Genomic DNA, 17,598 nt, shown 5'->3' with positions numbered 1-17,598 from the left:
ATGACAAAATGATTTGTAAAGTGATTGCATCTAAGAATTGGTACGATTCTCTATGTACTCCCGGAACTAAACCAGAGTACACCGTTCCCGAATGTACACTAGAGAAGAACGGTGTACTCTGGTATACTTCCGGAGTAAGTAATGAACCACTATTCTTAGGTGCAGTCACTGTACATCCACTAAACCCAATGGCGGACCCAGAAAAAAAAAATTTATGTTTGCAAACTTAATGTGGAGGTTCGGGGGCAGCGCACCCGAAGATTTTTTTTTTTAAAGAAAATTTTAAATATATTAAAAAATATATAAACAAGAAAAGAAAATAATTATAGGGGTTGGTTGGGTTGGATCCATGATAGTTAAAATCCCGATTTAAATATGCGATTTTATGATTTTACAATTTTTTTTAATCAAAACAATTTCATCAAAATTTTAAACAGTTTTACGATTTTATGATTTTTTACGATTTTTTTATGTTAGGATTTTACGTTTTATGACTCTTTATCCTTCTTCCGATTTTAGGTAAGATATCGATTTTAACTACCATGGTTGGGCCTATGTTTATTTTTTTCAATCTTCCTAATTTTTTTTCTTTTTTTTACTTGACCTAAATCACCCACCCTTTAAAAAAAAATCTCAAACTTGTGTCTGCAAGTGCAGACAGCGGGAACTATGTGTGTCCGCCACTGACTAAACCCTATGTATATATATAAGCTTATTGTTTCTCAAGTTATTTGAGATAACTTTATCTCCGGCTACTAAATCATAACCTTACAAAAATGAATCAATGGTGATAAAGGAAGATGAAAAAAAATAACCATATAAAGGTGAATCAATTAATATAAGGAAATAAATAAACAATAATGATGTAGATTTTAGGTAGACAGAGATAAATATCTCAAGCTGCTTGAGAAATATTTTTCTCATATATATGGTAAAATCGTTTCTACAGCCGCTTTACATACAGCAACGACAGGTGTATGATTATGATTCCCCACATTTAATGCTTTCATCCTTTGTATGGTTATGATTTCTCGCATTTAATGCTTTCAAGTATATATATGGCAAGTATTTGATTGTTGCACGTATAGCAGTTGTAGAAATGTAAATCCCTATATATATATATATATATATATATATTTATATAGGTAAAATCATTTCTGCAGCCGCTTTACGTACAACAACGACATGTGTATGGTTATGATTCCCCACATTTAATGTTTTCATCCTTTGTATGGTTATGATTCCCCGCATTTAATGCTTTCAAGTATATATATGGCAAATATTTGATTGTTGCACGTACAACAGCTGCAGAAATATAAATCACAGATATATATATATATATATATATATATATAGGGTTCATCGTTTCTGCTGTCGCTGCAGATAGGAAAATTGCAGCAAACCTATTAACACTAGGATACGGAGCCGTATCCCGGAATAAAATAAAAAAAAATAAAATTCCAGGATACAGAACCTTATCCTGGTGGAATTAAGTGTGGCTGCAAATTTTCTGATCTGCAACTACAGAAGAGCTATTAAAGTTATATATAGGGAAATGTTATATTTACTACCATGTTAGCCTTGTTACTCCTAAAACCTGATTGATTACCACTAGTTTCCATTTTTTAACCGTTGATTTTAAATTGATCCAACGATTACCGATCAGGTAGTAAGAGTAATAAGCCTAAAAGAGTAATAAATATAACTGCTTCACACACACACACACACACACATATATAGAAAGTTATTTTTTGTAATGTCACTGGATGGTCAAGTCATGAATAAACTATGTTGTTTTTTTGTTTTTGTTTTATATTAATTGATCAACATTTGTACGATTATGATTTAGTGATTGGACAAAAACTTATATCCAGTGACTTGACACTCATAAAACCTATATATATATATATATAAGAAAGATTATATTTACAATCTCTTACAACTATATCTTAACTGTTGATTTCCGTCAATCAACAATTATCATTTATTGCAAATTAATAATTAAATAATAAGTTTGATTTGCGAAAATAATAACGTTGATTCACAGAAATCAACGGTTAAGATATAGTTGTAAAATGTTGTAAACGAAAGTAGGTTGTAAGTATAACATTTTTCTATATATATATATAATAGAGAGAGAAATATTTCTCAAGCTGCTTGAGATATGTTTATCTCTGGTCACCCCAAAACTAGTCATTTTATTTATTTATTTTATTATATTAATTGATTCACCTTTGAATGGTTATGATTCTCTTTTTCTCTCTCTTCCTTTATCACCATTGATCTATCTTTGTACGGTTATGATTTAGTGGCCATAGATAAAGTTATCTCAAGCAGCTGAGAAATGATAAGCCCATATACATACACACATACATAATGCTAAAATAATTTATGCAGCCGCTTTACGTACAACAACGACAGGTGTATGATTATGATTATATTTGATTGCTGCACGTACAGCAGCTGTAGAAATGTAAACCCCTAGACACATACACACACACACATATATATATATATGGGAAAAACATTTTTCCGGCAACTTGAGATAAGTTTATCTCCAGCTACCCCAAAACTACGTCGTTTAGTTTATTTATTTCCTTATATTAATTGATTAACCTTTGAATGATTATGATTTTCTTTTTCTCTCTCTTTCTTCATTACCATTGATCCATCTTTCTACGGTTATGATTTAGTAGCCGGAGATAAAATTATCTCCGGCAGCTTGAGAAACGATAAGCCATATATATATATGTGTGTGTGTGTGTGTGTGAATTTACATGATATAAGAATTATAAGTTTTATACTTAATTTTAACCATTGATTTCTACGAATCAGACGATTATAGTTTATTGGGTTACACTAATTAATTTATCATTAATTCCCAAAAAATTACCATCATCAAATGTATGAAAATTTGATGTAAGATTTATGATTCTTATGCTGGTGTAAAGAAATTTTGACCTTATGTATATCATTTATCTTGTAACTCATTACCTTATTAAATCGAGTAAATATCAAGCATAATGCATTAAATTAATTAAATTGATCAAACTGATATTAAATTATGATTGGTTATTAAATTTATTAAGTCAAATAATATTTAAAATCATTAATAATTGTCAATTACCTGATGCAATCTTTTAAATCTTTGAAAATTCAAAAATGACAAATTTATCATTAATAATAAAATTTGACTATTGAATTCATTGTTATTAAAACCGGCTCGCTGGTTTAACCGCATGGCCGGTAAATATATGTAAATCTATAATTTATATTAAAAAATTATAAACATACTCAAATATCTGTAAAAAAATGATATCAATTTCAAATGTTTTAATAAGAAAAACAATAAATTACATATCATTGTCCAGCAAAAGATCTATCAAACATATAATATTTGTGATACTGGTGCTTCAGTATCAGTAGACGACATTTCTAACTATGTAATTCAATAAGCAACAGATTACTCAAATATTTCAAAAAAAAACAAAAACAAATCATTTGTGTGTGAGAGTGAAAAAAAGAAAGACATCAATTGATGAGAGGAAACTAATTTTTTTTTATAAATGGGCTGGGTCATCGATTTTTACAAAAATCGACCGAGTCACGTAGGTTCCATTACATGGTCGGTCCAATACGAAAACAGACCAATTATATAACCGGTTCATCAAATTTTGGGTCAACGTGGCCGAGTTGGTCTGGTTTTTATAAAATTGATTTGAATTTTTCCTATTTGTAAAAAAATTGAATCAACTCGATTTGTTTTTCAAAAAATAAGAAACAAAAGAGAAAATAAGTTATCATATCATTATTTTTGAATTTGTAGGTGTTCGATCCTGGAAAGACCGTATTGCTATACCGTATAGTATGCGCTCAGAGATACTGTATAATCAGATGTATACTTGGCTTATAGCCGATGTCCCAATCACTGCGCACAAGCAATGGGCTTATAGCCAAGACGTGAGTGTGCACAGTGTTGGCAACAATAGTAAATAGGTTAAAAAGTATGTACTTGGGATCTTTAGGCTCTTATTTATAAGGATTACCTTCCTAGGCTTGGGCCTTTTGAGATCTCCCAGGTTGCATTAGTATTCCTCCCCTTTCTGTTGGGATGAGGTCCTTATCTTGAGTATTTTTGTTTTTTAATATTGTTAGGATTATAGAGAATCTATCCTTTGATGGGAAAATTTTTATATGATCCCGACCATGTTATTTTTTCTTGCTCCCACTCACTATCAAAACTTTTTTGACTATTTTACCCCTGCTTTTTCTTTTGTTTTCCTTTTTTTCCCTTTACATGTGAGAAAGAGTATTTGTAAATTCTATGGGACTGGTCCATGGAATAACTTCTCCCTTTGATGATCTCTTGAGCAGGTAGTTAGGATATGATGAATATATCCATAACAGTAGGGATTTGGAAATATTATTATTAATAATGGCTCTTGTTTTTTTCCTTTTCGTCCAAAATATACAATACACTCCATTCTTTTATTTTTGATAAATAAGGAAAAGAAAAGACAATAAATAATCAATAATTAATAATAATAATAACAAGATCTTCATCAATAATTGTAATACGATTTTATAATGATATTTCGAAATCCTTTCAAATTTAAATATATCAAATTCAGTATTAACAATGCTTTTCAAATATTTTTTCCTTATATAAAAAAATTCAATGCTAATTTCAAATATTTTTTCCTTATGTAAAAAAAAAATTAAGTGTATTGAATTATTTGAATTCTTTTTTTATCATTACTAATTTTTTCTTTCCTTATTTAGTTAATGAGAAAAGTGTTTGTCATTTTAAATAACAGAAAATTATGTCATTTTAAGAGAGATACAGATACAGAAAATTTGAATTTTAAATTAAAAAAAAACCATCGACTTTCTCTCTCCCATGATTTTCGTTTTTCTGTGTCTATCTCTCCTAAAATGACATAACTTATGTCATTTAAAATGACAAACACCAAACCCTTAATTAATTTGGTTAATTTATTGTCCTTCACCCTCAAATAAAGTCACATCACGTGTAAAAAAAAAAGTGAAACAAATCGATAATTGTTTTTAACAGAAAGGCAATTTTGTAAAAAAAAAAAATCCCAAATCGCCAGACTTTTCAGGAAAACGAATATTAAAAGGAAAAAAAAAAAAAAAGGACCAAAAGAAGAAGAGGAAGGGAAAGAAAAAAGCGCAATAAACCGAAGATAACCGCTATAACAATCAACCTCTGCTTCTGTTTCTGGGAGTAGAAGAGGTTTTGAAGAGAAGAGAAGAGAAGAGAAGGAGTAGAACTGAAAAAGTGGAACCTCTTCATTCTGCAAGCGTTGAAGCTTTGTTTCCCTTGTGTGTCTGTGTGCTTCACTCCAATGGCTTCCATTCCCGGATCTCGATCGGGTGGCAAAATGGTCCGAACCCGCCGAACCGCCTCTGCCAGGACTCGGACCCCCTACGACCGACCCGATCCCTCTCAGAGCCCTAATTGGCTCTCGCGTTTCGTTGTCTCCCCAACCCGTTTCATTGCTTCTGGTGCCGGAAAGCTCTTTTCCTCTGTTTTGGATCTCAATTCTTCTCCAACTTCCTCCTCCTCCGCTACTTCTTCTCCTTCCTCTTCTGCTAACGATTCCAGTGATGGTAATGTCTATAATTTCATATATGCACTTCTCTTACCATGACACTGCTCTACTTGGAATACTAGGGTTTCTGTCCTTTTTGTTTTTCTGCTGTTAAAATAATTAAGTCAATTTTTTTATTTTTTTTTTATTTTTTTGCTATGTGGACTTGAGGGAACAGAAATTGTGTGTGCTGACTTTAGTTGTAGTTGATCTTAGTTTTGGTAGATCTAATATTCGAGGTAGGTGCATTGCAATTATGGCAGTTTTAAAGTTCCTAATTGGATATGAAAAAGACAAATTACACGAATATATGGTGTATTTTAAATATAACCGTATGCAGCGGTCATGCTTTGTTCAAATTTTTTTTTTTTTTTTTAAACGTGCTCGGTGTACAATTTTGCAGAGGAAGTTGGTACTTTCGATGATGAAAATGATAGCCCTTTTGAAGGTGATATTGCATTGAACAAGGTAATTGACTCTCTGATATGTTGTCTTGTGCTTGAGATGTAGCGCTTGTGTTGTTTATTGTAGAAACTAGTCCTTTTCAATAAGTCATTGTTCTTCATATTTCCTTTTTAGACACCTTTTTGTTCCACTTACTTATATAGGCCTTTGGTAGTTTTAGAATACTTCACCCCTTTAACCTATCCTCTCCAAAAAAAATAAAAAAATAAAATTGGTTGATGATTCCGAAGCTTTAAAATGTCATTTTTAGAAATGCATTGGATTGTGATTTAGAGGCAGTTTGTCGATGGTTTCTTGTCTTCATGAATCCCTTGGTTTCAGCTAAGAATATTGCACATTTGATATTGGATTCTGTGATGAAAGGGTGGGACACCAGAACTGATTGATTTCTCTGTGAAGGGATTCCAGCCATTAGTTTGGAATAGCAAAAGCAAGCATATCATCGAGCAGCTACTTATGCAAGAGTCATTCTCAAGGTACTGAATAATTTATATTGATTATAAATTTAACATGTGGATTTTTCCTTTGTTGCTTCTTAGTTTTTTTCACCCTTCTGTTTGTGTATAATAATGTGTTGGAAGTTTGCTTGATCTGCCTCTTTTGTAAACAATGTAATTTCATTAATACTTATCTTTAGTCAAATAAAAAGACACTAAAAGTGTGCATCCTGGTTTTAGGACTACCTATTGTATTTTCATAGAGTTGAATTTAAAATTAGTACTACTCTTTGTACAAGAAAAATTAGCAGTACTCTTAGCCTCTAGCATAATTCTATTTCATATTTATCTAGTAGTATACCATACAGAATCGTAGATGCTAGTGATCAAATCATAGAAGACATTTCTGCCATTTGCCAATTTTTAAATTCATAGCAAGACTTGACAGCATCCTTTGACTTCAAAATTTTCCTCCAAATTACGTACAATCTTGGTGACTTTAACTTGCCGAAAATTCGGAGCGATCAAAATATAAGAATCAACCCAGGCCAGGCATAAGGAGCATGATCATGAAAAGTGCATTATGCAGCATATATCAATGACCTGTACTAAAATTTGCAAACCTTGAGTGATATGTAGTTTATGAACTATATGTGGAGTAGAACTGTATTTATTATGTGGTTTAACAATGTGTAGAATTTTATGGATGCATTAGCTATTTCCTCAAGTTGTTCAGAAAAAGATTCTAAAATAACTTAATGTTTGATCAGGGAAGAATGTGATAGGTTGATAAAAATAATAAGATCAAGAGTTGTAGATTCTCCTGCAAATGATGATGATGGGGATAAGAGGCCAAGGGATATATTCAACATGACTTTTGGAAACGGTATTCTCTCCATACAAAACCCAATTTCAACTCCTTACTGTTACCTGACCATGGGTTTTTAATTATCTCATATACAGATTCACCCGATCTCTGTAGTGCTGCTGTTATGGAGGCAAAGAAATGGCTGCAGGAGAAGAAGTCAGGATTAGATTCAAATTCAGATTTAGGTTATGGAAGTCATAGTTTGATTTTGGCTACATCACCACAAGTTAGTGACTTTTTCTTTCTGTATCTGAGTTTGTGGAGATACTTATACTGATGTTTGTACATGCTATCTCCTTCCCCTTTCATCCAAAAATCATATAATATATATCATGGCAATATGATTTCCCATTAATTTTTGTTTTTACCTATATACCTCTGGGTGTTATGCAGGATCCCAAAGATGAAGGATCACCGGTGGATGTGGCTAAGTCATATATGCGCACACGCCCTCCGTGGGCATCTCCCTCCATAGACCATACTAAGCCTCCAACACCATCCGGAATTCAACTCTTTAAAGAAGAAACACCACATCTATTTGGTGGCAATTCTACATCGTCCTCCAAGGTGCCATTTGATGTGTTATTTATTTTTGGAAAAAATGTATTTATCATTTTATTATTAGCTAATTTTGTATTCAAACTGGGCTTTTTACCTTTATGTTATTGACTTCTTTACTGGAAATTTATTTAGAGAGTGGAGCCCTTCATTTTGAACAGACATTGCTGTCACAGGGTATAGTTAAACCAGAAAATTTATTATTAATGAAATTCATGAAGTTAAAATCTTGAAAACTAATAGAGATAGAGTACAGGACAATTGAATACGAAGTAGATAAAATAGTAGATAGAAGTTGTCTATTTTATTTTTGGGATATATTTGGCTGTCTTTAGAAAATGTGAAGACCGATAAAGATAATTATGTATGAGGGGGGTATTATGCATGCAAGTTGAATTTTAAGGGAAATAATTAAGTTTTAATTTCACAAGAGTTATTTATTTTGCATTATAATCCTGCTTAGTTTGCCAGGGATGGGAAGGGGGTGGATTTTATGTGCCCCGTCTCTCCTGCCAGTCATAATCTCACCTTTCTTACCCCCCCTCCTGCGGTTGGTAACAGTTGCAGCAGCTTGGGTATAGTTAGTTTGTTGAATTGAAGCTAAGAAGTTGATTCTGCAAAGTTCTTGATGTTTCTTAGAAAAGATAGTGAATGGCCATTGATGAGTATGTATCTTGTATCTGCACGATTTCTGTTTTTCATTATGAGAATAAGACGTAGTGGAAATGCCAATTTCATGCTTAGGTGGAGGCTTGTATAAGAAAAAGTTATGAAACAGTAAGATATATGGATGGGAAGGGGCTGTCCGAGGGTTCAGTAGGAGCTCAAAAGATCTCCTATACTAGCATTAAATCTCTAAAGTTGGCTTGCAAGTGAATGGTGAAATGGAAAAAGATGACCTAAAATAACGGAAGTATATGATAGTTAATTAATGATATGGGGCTTTAACCGTTCCTTGTACATACGTGATCAATCCAATCCATTGGCCTGCCTAAAAGTGGATGTAGAAATTTTGAAAAGTATTATTTTTGAAATTCACATGCTTCGACTTCATAAAACAACCTGAGTGAGAAGATTTGTTCTGGAAAATCTATGACTGTCACCTGGTAAAATCCAGAGGCTCTAAGTTTTCCTCTTTTAGCAGTTAGCTTCCTTAATTATTTTATTATACTACTACAAGATAAATTATGTGATATACTTGTACCTTAATAGAATTTCTCATGTTCTGGAGTATCAGTTGTCAAGGATTTACATGAATGCTGCTGTCAATCATAGCTGTTTTCATCTGTGTTGATTGAGTTACAGTATTCAAATGTTCTGTTTATGGATGTGCATTTGTGCTGATAATAAAAATGCAGTTGAAAAGGGATTCTCCTGCTACTGGATCATGGAGTATTCAGGATGAAATACGAAGAGTAAGATCCAGGGCAACAGAGGAGATGCTTAGGACTCTTCCCTCCTCAAAAATTGATTGGTCTGCATTTGCTGTTGAGCATAAAAATAATGTGAACTCTTCTGCTATTGAAATTATTGAAGCTAGTTTGCAAGAGAAAGAAAATAATTTTACAAATTTAGAATATGCATCTACAAACTTGGCCAGAGGATTAGGTTCTCAGGCCTCTCCAGGTATGATTCTACTGCTGTAGGAAGCCTGTTTGGTTATTCTGCTAATCAGTCATTTTAATAGTAAAAGCTATTTTTTCTTTATAACCATGTTTCATTTCTGCCTTTCAGATTTGGAGAGTAAACTGGATGGGTTCCAACCTGAATCTGTGCTGTGTGATCCAGCTAATAATAATTCTGAACAGAATCAGGTGCTCATCCGAAGTGGAGTTAATATAAATAGCACATCTTTAGGGTTCCCTGCCCCCTTCCTTGTAATACATTCAGGATTATTATAAGGATCAAGCTATTTTGTTTCTAACATGGTTACTTTTTTTTCCTTTCACTAGGGCTTTGTAGCTGTTCTGAAAACCAAAGGTAACACTGCTGCTAGTAATCTGTACTGCAACCCCCCCCCCCCCCCCCCCCCCCCCCCCCAACACCCCCCAAAAAAAAAACCAAAAAAAAACCAAAAATACTTTTAGGCCTTATATTGGTGTCTTAAAGAATGACAGTATACCTAACTTGTTATTCAAATATAGTTTAGAAGCAAATCCGTTTGCTAATTATCAATGCCTATCTAATACCGAGGATGATTATAATTGTGCAATTTGACATAGACATTGTTCATTGTTATTTTAGAGCTGATAAGTAGGAAAGTTTTTACTCCTTACAAGTATAAGTCCATTGTGCTTTCTGTTGGTGCGACCCGACCAGCAGATGAAATGCTTATTCATGAGTTTTATTCCCCTCTCCCACTAGAAGTTTTACTGTGCTTATGAAAAACCATGCTACATAGGCACTCAAGATGACTGCAGAGAAATAACTTCTTCAGGACTAAGAGATGGGTCCTCGGATGATATGCTCAGGTTAGAGTATTTCTATCTTGTTGACATTTATTTTCAATATACTTTTATAGGTAGATTTTTATCAGGTTAAGTGTGTCACTGTCACCATTTACTTTCTGATATTACCTGATTCTCCCTTCCCACCCCAACTTTACTTTTTCCTTGTTTCTTTTTACTTGTTTGATTGATGAAGTAAATGTACAATACATTTAATGTCCTTATAGTTGAACCCATTCATCACCTTTTTGACATTTTCTTTAGCTGATAAGTGGAAATTTTAACTTTCCTACACCACAAACATTTCGTTTTGCGCTACTGTGTTCGAAATTGACAACTCTTCTGAGTAAAGGTGTCCAAATTCCCAGTATTTGATTATTATCATGGTACTTTCTCTGGGTGACCAACCAATAAAGTTGTAACTCTAGACACAATGATGTGCAAGATTGATACAGTAACAGTTACAAATTGTGTTTTGAGTTTAATCCTATGACAATGTCTATGATTATCAAGAGTCACACGCACAAAGGTCTGGTCAGGCTTTTTGTGGAAAACTGGCCCTGTTTTGTTGTATTAATTAGCTTCTAATTTTAACATTTTTCTGAATGTAATAGGTATGGTGGTCTGGTTAAAGTCAATGGCAATAATGACACTAATGGGTCTAATCATCAGCGAGATTCAGTTGAAGAAACTAGAGAAGGTAGGAACTTTTAGTCCCTTTGGCAGCCTTATTAGAAAAAGCACTCGGTTAATATTACATACTATTAGGTAGCTAGCAACCTGTTGTAGATTATTTTCTTTGTATACTGTTGTAGCAGATTATTTCCCTTGTATCAGTTTGTTAGATGGTTTCAATTTTGTTGTGCTTTCAGTTTGTAATCTGTCAGTAATGCTGACTCATCACTGAGTCAGCTTCAGCTCTATAAATAGAGCTTGTTAGCACTATCTGTGTATCAATTCATTCATTACATTCAATATGCAATTTAAGTAGAAATAGTTAAGAGTGCTATTATGAGATGCTATAGTGTTTAGGGAGGCACCATGGGCCCCTGCACTATGCTATGTGTTTAGTTTTGCCACCTTGGAATCAGTGCTATCTTCTGATGGCAATAACATCTACCAGTGAAACTAAGAAAATTTGTGCAGTAAATAAATATAGCTTTTGTGTCGGGTCTGGCTAAAAAGAAAGTAAAAAAAAACCTAAACTCCCCCATAAGCTTTGGCACGCTATTGGAGGCCTTTGACATTGCCCACTGCTTTTGAATCGCTGGTGGAGGTCCGTTCAGGTGAAAGTAGCTTCTCAAATGTTTTGTTGCAATGAACAATGCATGCAAAGGAACTTCAGCTTTTTTATTTCTATGCTTCTAGAATTTATGATTTATGTTTGGTCAAAAAGAAAAGCCTCCAAATAGTGTCAGCTGCTTTGACTGGGAGGTCTCTTTTTGCCCTGATCATGCCACTTGAGGTTTAGTGGGTAGATATTATTTTTAGATATAATTTTTCTTCTGTGTTTTTATGCCAAGGCCCAGGAAATACTCATTATATACACAGAAACACGTGCGCACAGTACTTTGTTTCTATATTGTCATTTTAAATGGTTTTAGATATATTATTACTTTTTTATATAATATGCACCGTATTTCAAATAAGATGTGCTATTCAATTTTTGCTACAGTCCTACAAGCCATATATTGCTGCAAGTGCACTATTTGCTTTTAAAAACCATGTATGCAGTATATAATTCCTTCACTTTTATACTAGTTCTTCATGTTCGTATTCTTCTTTTAGACATTGTATTCAGTTAAACCTTTGTTCACTAATTGCAATTCAGTGTAGGTAGCGGGCTCACTTTAGCTTGTGTATGATTGTCGCATTTTATTGGGAATGTGATTGGATTCAATTTAATGTTTCTTGGTTAAATTATGTTATTCATTTTCTTGAGGATGTGTTTACATAGATTAGGGTAGTTATCTACAGGACCTAGCATGTGTAGGTAGATTTATGGTGTCTTCCCCTTGTTGTGTGGATTATTATAAATCTCTCCCTCTTTGTGCCTCTTTAATTTAGATATTTTTACTCAGAATTTTCAAATCTCAGTTTTCGTCTTAGATGCTGATCCTTCCTCTGAGTGCAGCTTTAAATTCTAGATTACAAGATGGAAAGTGCTTGGTATTCAAAGAGAAGGTTGGAGCAGATGATGCATGGTTAAATGGGTTCCCCTCTTCAGAAGAGCCCAGGTAAATTTATGGTTATCTGGCTCTTTTGTTTCTTTTTGGTTGAATGTTCTTAATGTAAAACCTTTTTTTTGTGTAAACTGGCTTTTACTTTTAGCTAATCAGTAGAGTGTAAAATTGTAAATCAAATTTTGTTTTTACTGTCATCACAATACGTGGGTCATTACTCATTACCCACAAGCCGTGATTCTTTCTTGGTAGCTTTACTTCCTGAATTGCAAAATTTGGAATGAATAATTTTTAATTGACGTGAAATTTCATAGTGGGAAAATCAACTGAGTTTCTCTCACGCCTGTCTGGGGAAAAAAATTATTTTTCCTGTCTTATCCCAATTATCAAAATAGTAAATTAATTCTACCACTTTCTTGTTTGCCAGTTTGTATGCAGAGAATGTTATTGAACAGGGCACAAGAACATTGGATAATGAATCCAGTGCAGTTGATTCAAGACAGGAGAGGACAGCTCAGGGTGTTCTTGAGCAAGAGACTTGTAAGCTGTTGCGTGAATCTATGGAGGTGCCTGATATGAATGTAGCCGACACTGTTGCTTTCAAAGAAGATGACGGTGTTGCAACTGGCTCGCAGAACAGTTCCAGTGTACAGGACGAGGTTCAGCCGAATAGTTCTCGGCTAGGTTCAGAATCAAGCTTGGCAGCCACACCAACTAGTATTGCTAAGCAAAAGGGTAAAAGAATTACCAGATACAACAGAAGGGGCAAGAGCAGGGGTGTCAAATGATGCCTGTTGTATCTAGTATGTTAAATTTTAAGTTACCCTTAGCTTAAAAAGTAGGGATCTGCAGGTCATTTGTGAGATTAATGATATTTACGAATGAGTCTACGTCAACTTGGGCAGTATTTTTCTTTCATCTGCTTCCTTTTCTGTATGGGGATTGCGTTCACGAAATCAGGCTCAGGAAATCGAATGCATTTTCTGTAAAATGATTAAATTAGCTACATGGAAGTTTTTCTTTTCCTCTTTAACTAGATTAATAGATTTTTTTATGGGACAGGTATGAACTCAGTAACCATTCGGGCTGTTCTATGCAAACTTTGCATTCTGGAACTAATAGTTGAAATTGTTAGACAAATTATGGCAGAATAATAGATGGAATGAATGTGTTTTGAAATTGCTTCAACCATGCACGCAATCACATGAATTAAAGCATGGAAAGGAAAAAACAATCCGTACGTTACAATAGTGATAAATATTCGAAGGTTGTCAACCAAGGTGTGAATTTGTTATTGCCGATTTAATTCCTTGATGTCAATCTGAAATAAGGCAAGTAACGACGTATACAAAAGAGTTGTGACTCTTAACACAAACCCAAAAAGTTTGGAGGATCTTCCAAGCACTTGGTAACAAGCCTTTGCCTACTCCTACTCAAGATCCTTTTAGAAATTCAGGTACAAATAAATTTTACTAAATCATGTGAGACTCAAGTCCCAACTCAAATGATGGTTATGTTACGAAACAGGAACACAGTCAAATCCTCTCCATCATAGGCAAAAACAATGAAGAAGGCTACTTTTATCAGTGTTTTAGTCACAACCCTTTTCTATATGTTCTGTGGTTGCTTTGGGTATCCTGTGCTTTCGGAAACTTAAAGCCATGGAAACCTTCTTACTCGTTTTGGCTTTTGTAATCAGTTTGAAGAGGGTGTAAGAGAGTATATGATTTACTCTGTGTTAGTTTACTTTCTGTTGTATTTTGTGATAGACAGCTTTCTGTTCTATGATTCAGTTTCATAACTGTAAGAAACTGTTAGTGCGAGCTCAGGTTCTGTTAGAAGTTAGTTTGCTGAGCTGGCTACTGTTACTTCTGCTGTAAGTAATTGCTAAATTTCAGCTTATAGAACAAGCTATCTTCTCTTCCCTATATATATATGAGTTCATTATAATCAGTTTAATTCTCAAGTCATTTACACAGATTTCACTCAACAAACTTTCTCTCCTCTCTCTCATACTTTTGTTGTTATTTTTTTTATCAATTGCTAAAGCAAGAGATGGGAAATTACTAAGTTTATTGGATGCAATTTATTATAATAAATTGTACATACAAAACAGAACTAGACATACTAGAACAGGTTGATACTTTAATTTCATTGGATGCAATTTATTATAATAACACGTACATATCAAACATAACTAGGCATCCTAGAACATTTTGAGGCCAGAAGGCCTGCAAATAGTTGATTCATTGAAGCAACGAGTTGCATATATATGGTTTGCAATCTGAGTAGGGTGGTCATCAAAGAAAAGATAAGCGTTTCTATTTGCACAAGGAACAGTGTTGGGACGGCATTTAAGATCACCATAAATGTTATTGGGGCAGCAAGGTTTCCATGTCTCTCGTATACCTGCAAAGAAAAGCAGTTATTCAAGTGTGCCACCACAAGCTTTTAAGTTACTGTTTTGAGTTACCATCTGGTTTTTTTAACTCACCATATCTACCTCCATTTTCCCTTAGCTCTATAAGGAACTTGTAGAGATCTGAATGTACAAAGACAGAGCCAGGAAGCTGAGATTGCAGCTCATGGAGTAAACTGGGTAACCTCCTATTGTAAAATGTGATCCCAATGTTTATCTTGTCAACACATTTTCCTCTTGGTCTTGTGTGGACAGCTCTTGATGGAAAGCAACCTGCTGGAGGAATATTGTTCACCAAAAATTTTCTTGCTCCTAGGTCATACATTTTCTGCCACAAACAAAAGATGAAACAAATGAAAGAATTCTCCCCCATTTGTGATATTATTGTTGATATATCTCTCTCAATGAAAGCTTGGTTGTTTGTGTTTTTGCAATTGCACTTACATATGGACAAAAGTGATAAAAATTGTCATAGAATGAAAAATAAGAACCAATTCTATATGTCATATACATACCTGCAAGCGTAGGGAGAATTCTTTTAGCAGGTTTGAAGCAAATTTGGTAGTGCCATGGAAAGTTCCATTATGGAACATGTCATTCACCCCCGTAGAGATAAAAAAGAAGGATTCAGATAGATACCTCTCTAGTTTTGCTTGCTCATTGAACTGATTTGGCAAATCATTCTTAATAGTCTTCTGGAGTAACTTTATTTGGCTGTCTAGTGTCAATGTAAACTGCAAAGAGGGAAAACAATATATGATTTCAGAGACAACCTATTCAAAGAACAGCAAAGCTCATGAACTTCTAAATACAAGTATGTTTTAACATTTACATTGTTGGTTTCTGGTAGAATGCCAGAACCAGCGGATGCATAATTTATGCCTGTGGTGATTTTTTCCCTTTGATGCTTTGACAGACCCATGTAGGGAGGGGCAAAGGGTAGTCCTAGATGTATAGCTGCATAAAGAATGAAGATTAATTTGTTTGAACATTAAAATTTTTGTATCAGAATGAAATATAAATTTATGGAGCATAGAAAGTTGAAAAACAAATGGCAATTGTATTTCTCACCTATGTAATCAACCACTGTTTTTCCGTTAGTGTTTCGACCTGTAGGTTTGCCACCAAAGTCTATACCATAAGGAAGAAAGGTTGGTCCGCCTATTGGAAGGTAGTTGTTGTTTCCACTATCAACCAAGGAATCACCAAAAACATACATAGCTGGAATCTGTTTTGGGTGATATGAGTTCATTGCTGATGCTAGGGGCAAGAACAAAGTTAACACAAAACCAAGTGTGAGATACTTGGTATTCATTTTTGAGACAATGTATGAGAAGCCAAGGTAGGTAGGTGTAAATATAATAAACTGGACTCTAAAGCTGTTTAAAAGAGGGACTGATGGACTTGCTTCTGCATTGTTGTGATTATTGAACAATAGCCTTAGTTTTATAGTGGCATTGCCTCACATAATGACAATTCCTGCATTATTTTACGTGTTGAAGCTATACACTGCTGATACTGAAATGAAAACAACCTACTCTATCTTAAAAGAAGAGTGACAACCATGATTTTACTTTCAAGCTATACACTACTGATTCTGAAATGAAAACAACCTACTCTAATGAATGTATTGAATCTTTATTACACAAATAGGACTTGTTGGTGGAACTAGGAAGACTTATTTTCAGTAAAAGTGTAAGTTTATCACTTTATTTTTTTTCTTAAATAAGTATGTCTATATCAATCCCCAAATACAATGGCAATGCTGAGCATTTAGCATGTCTGCTATAGTACCATCCTCTAAAACAAAAAAATATGTAACTTTCTTGTTTAAAGGCTAACATGATGTGAACTTTCGAAGTGAAACTTGACCATAAATAGACTTTGCCAACTGCAACTTTGTTTTGCTTTCTTATTGAATGTCTTTTTGTATGTTAAAGTTTAACTCGGGTTTTCAAACTTAGCTGGATTCATTATTTCGATGCAAAAGAAAAATAAAATAAAATCAAATCAAAATTTCCAACATGAGCAAATGATGATACTAGAAGAGAAATTGATCATACCACAATTCTTTGTGATCCATGTCATGATATTGCTGTTACTGTGCAGTATTAGTAAGTGCAGATTATCTTATTTGACGTGGAGAAATGAAATGCAGTGATAATGAAACATTTTCATCCACTAGAGTCAAAGAATCTGTCAGAGAAGAGTCATTTGAATTTTGTGACAATCAAAAGTCTATTTAATAAATGGGAATGATGTTAAAATGAGTTGGTATTCATAAAAGTTGAAGATTCAAAATGAGATGGACAAAACAAGTAGGAAACATTGGCAAATTGGTTGGTGAAATGTGAGTTTAATAGCACTCCTAATCAAATAAAGACACAAGTGGCGGTAGTTGAGAGTGTTTGTCTCAATGCAAGGTTTAATGGTCCATTGCATTCTTAACTATTGCTCCTATCCTATGCCTTTAAATCTGATATACATAAATGTAGGCTGTGGCCTGCATAGACACAGATATGCCATCCTTCTTTCTTTTTTGGTCATTCATTCGTTTATTTTTATTTATTTTTTTGAAATATACAGGGTTCTTTAAACAGATTGGT

General features: G+C 33.8%; 2 protein-coding genes across 3 annotated transcripts; one reads left to right on the top strand and one right to left on the bottom strand.

Annotated features, from left to right (window-relative positions):
* Positions 1-5,180: 5,180 nt before the first annotated feature.
* LOC133291882 (protein KAKU4-like) lies at positions 5,181-13,701 on the top strand. Of its 2 annotated transcripts, none has more exons than XM_061490229.1 (13): positions 5,181-5,634; positions 6,019-6,083; positions 6,489-6,556; positions 7,288-7,403; positions 7,481-7,611; positions 7,779-7,952; positions 9,302-9,569; positions 9,678-9,757; positions 9,896-9,923; positions 10,345-10,414; positions 11,005-11,090; positions 12,525-12,627; positions 13,001-13,701. In XM_061490229.1, the coding sequence occupies exons 1-13, from the start codon at positions 5,370-5,372 to the stop codon at positions 13,359-13,361; spliced, it is 1,815 nt and encodes a 604-aa protein (XP_061346213.1). In that variant the 5' UTR covers positions 5,181-5,369; the 3' UTR covers positions 13,362-13,701. The 2 variants fall into 2 exon arrangements, with proteins under 2 accessions (XP_061346213.1, XP_061346212.1); XM_061490228.1 differs by having other exon boundaries at positions 6,480-6,556.
* A 1,078-nt stretch (positions 13,702-14,779) lies between these two features.
* On the bottom strand, positions 14,780-16,307 carry LOC133291920 (GDSL esterase/lipase At2g03980-like). Its single transcript, XM_061490280.1, has 5 exons — positions 16,064-16,307; positions 15,846-15,949; positions 15,508-15,585; positions 15,068-15,320; positions 14,780-14,982 (listed from the first exon to the last, which is right to left on the bottom strand). The coding sequence occupies exons 1-5, from the start codon at positions 16,305-16,307 to the stop codon at positions 14,780-14,782; spliced, it is 882 nt and encodes a 293-aa protein (XP_061346264.1).
* Positions 16,308-17,598: the final 1,291 nt, after the last annotated feature.

The sequence above is a fragment of the Gastrolobium bilobum genome, unplaced genomic scaffold (assembly GCF_033153095.1).
Source record: "Gastrolobium bilobum isolate Gb01-03AN ecotype WA unplaced genomic scaffold, APGP_CSIRO_Gbil_v1 utg8480, whole genome shotgun sequence".
Classification (NCBI taxonomy): Eukaryota; Viridiplantae; Streptophyta; class Magnoliopsida; order Fabales; family Fabaceae; genus Gastrolobium; species Gastrolobium bilobum.
The sequence above is the reverse complement of the archived record's forward strand: the minus strand, read 5'-3'. Positions and strand labels throughout refer to the sequence as shown.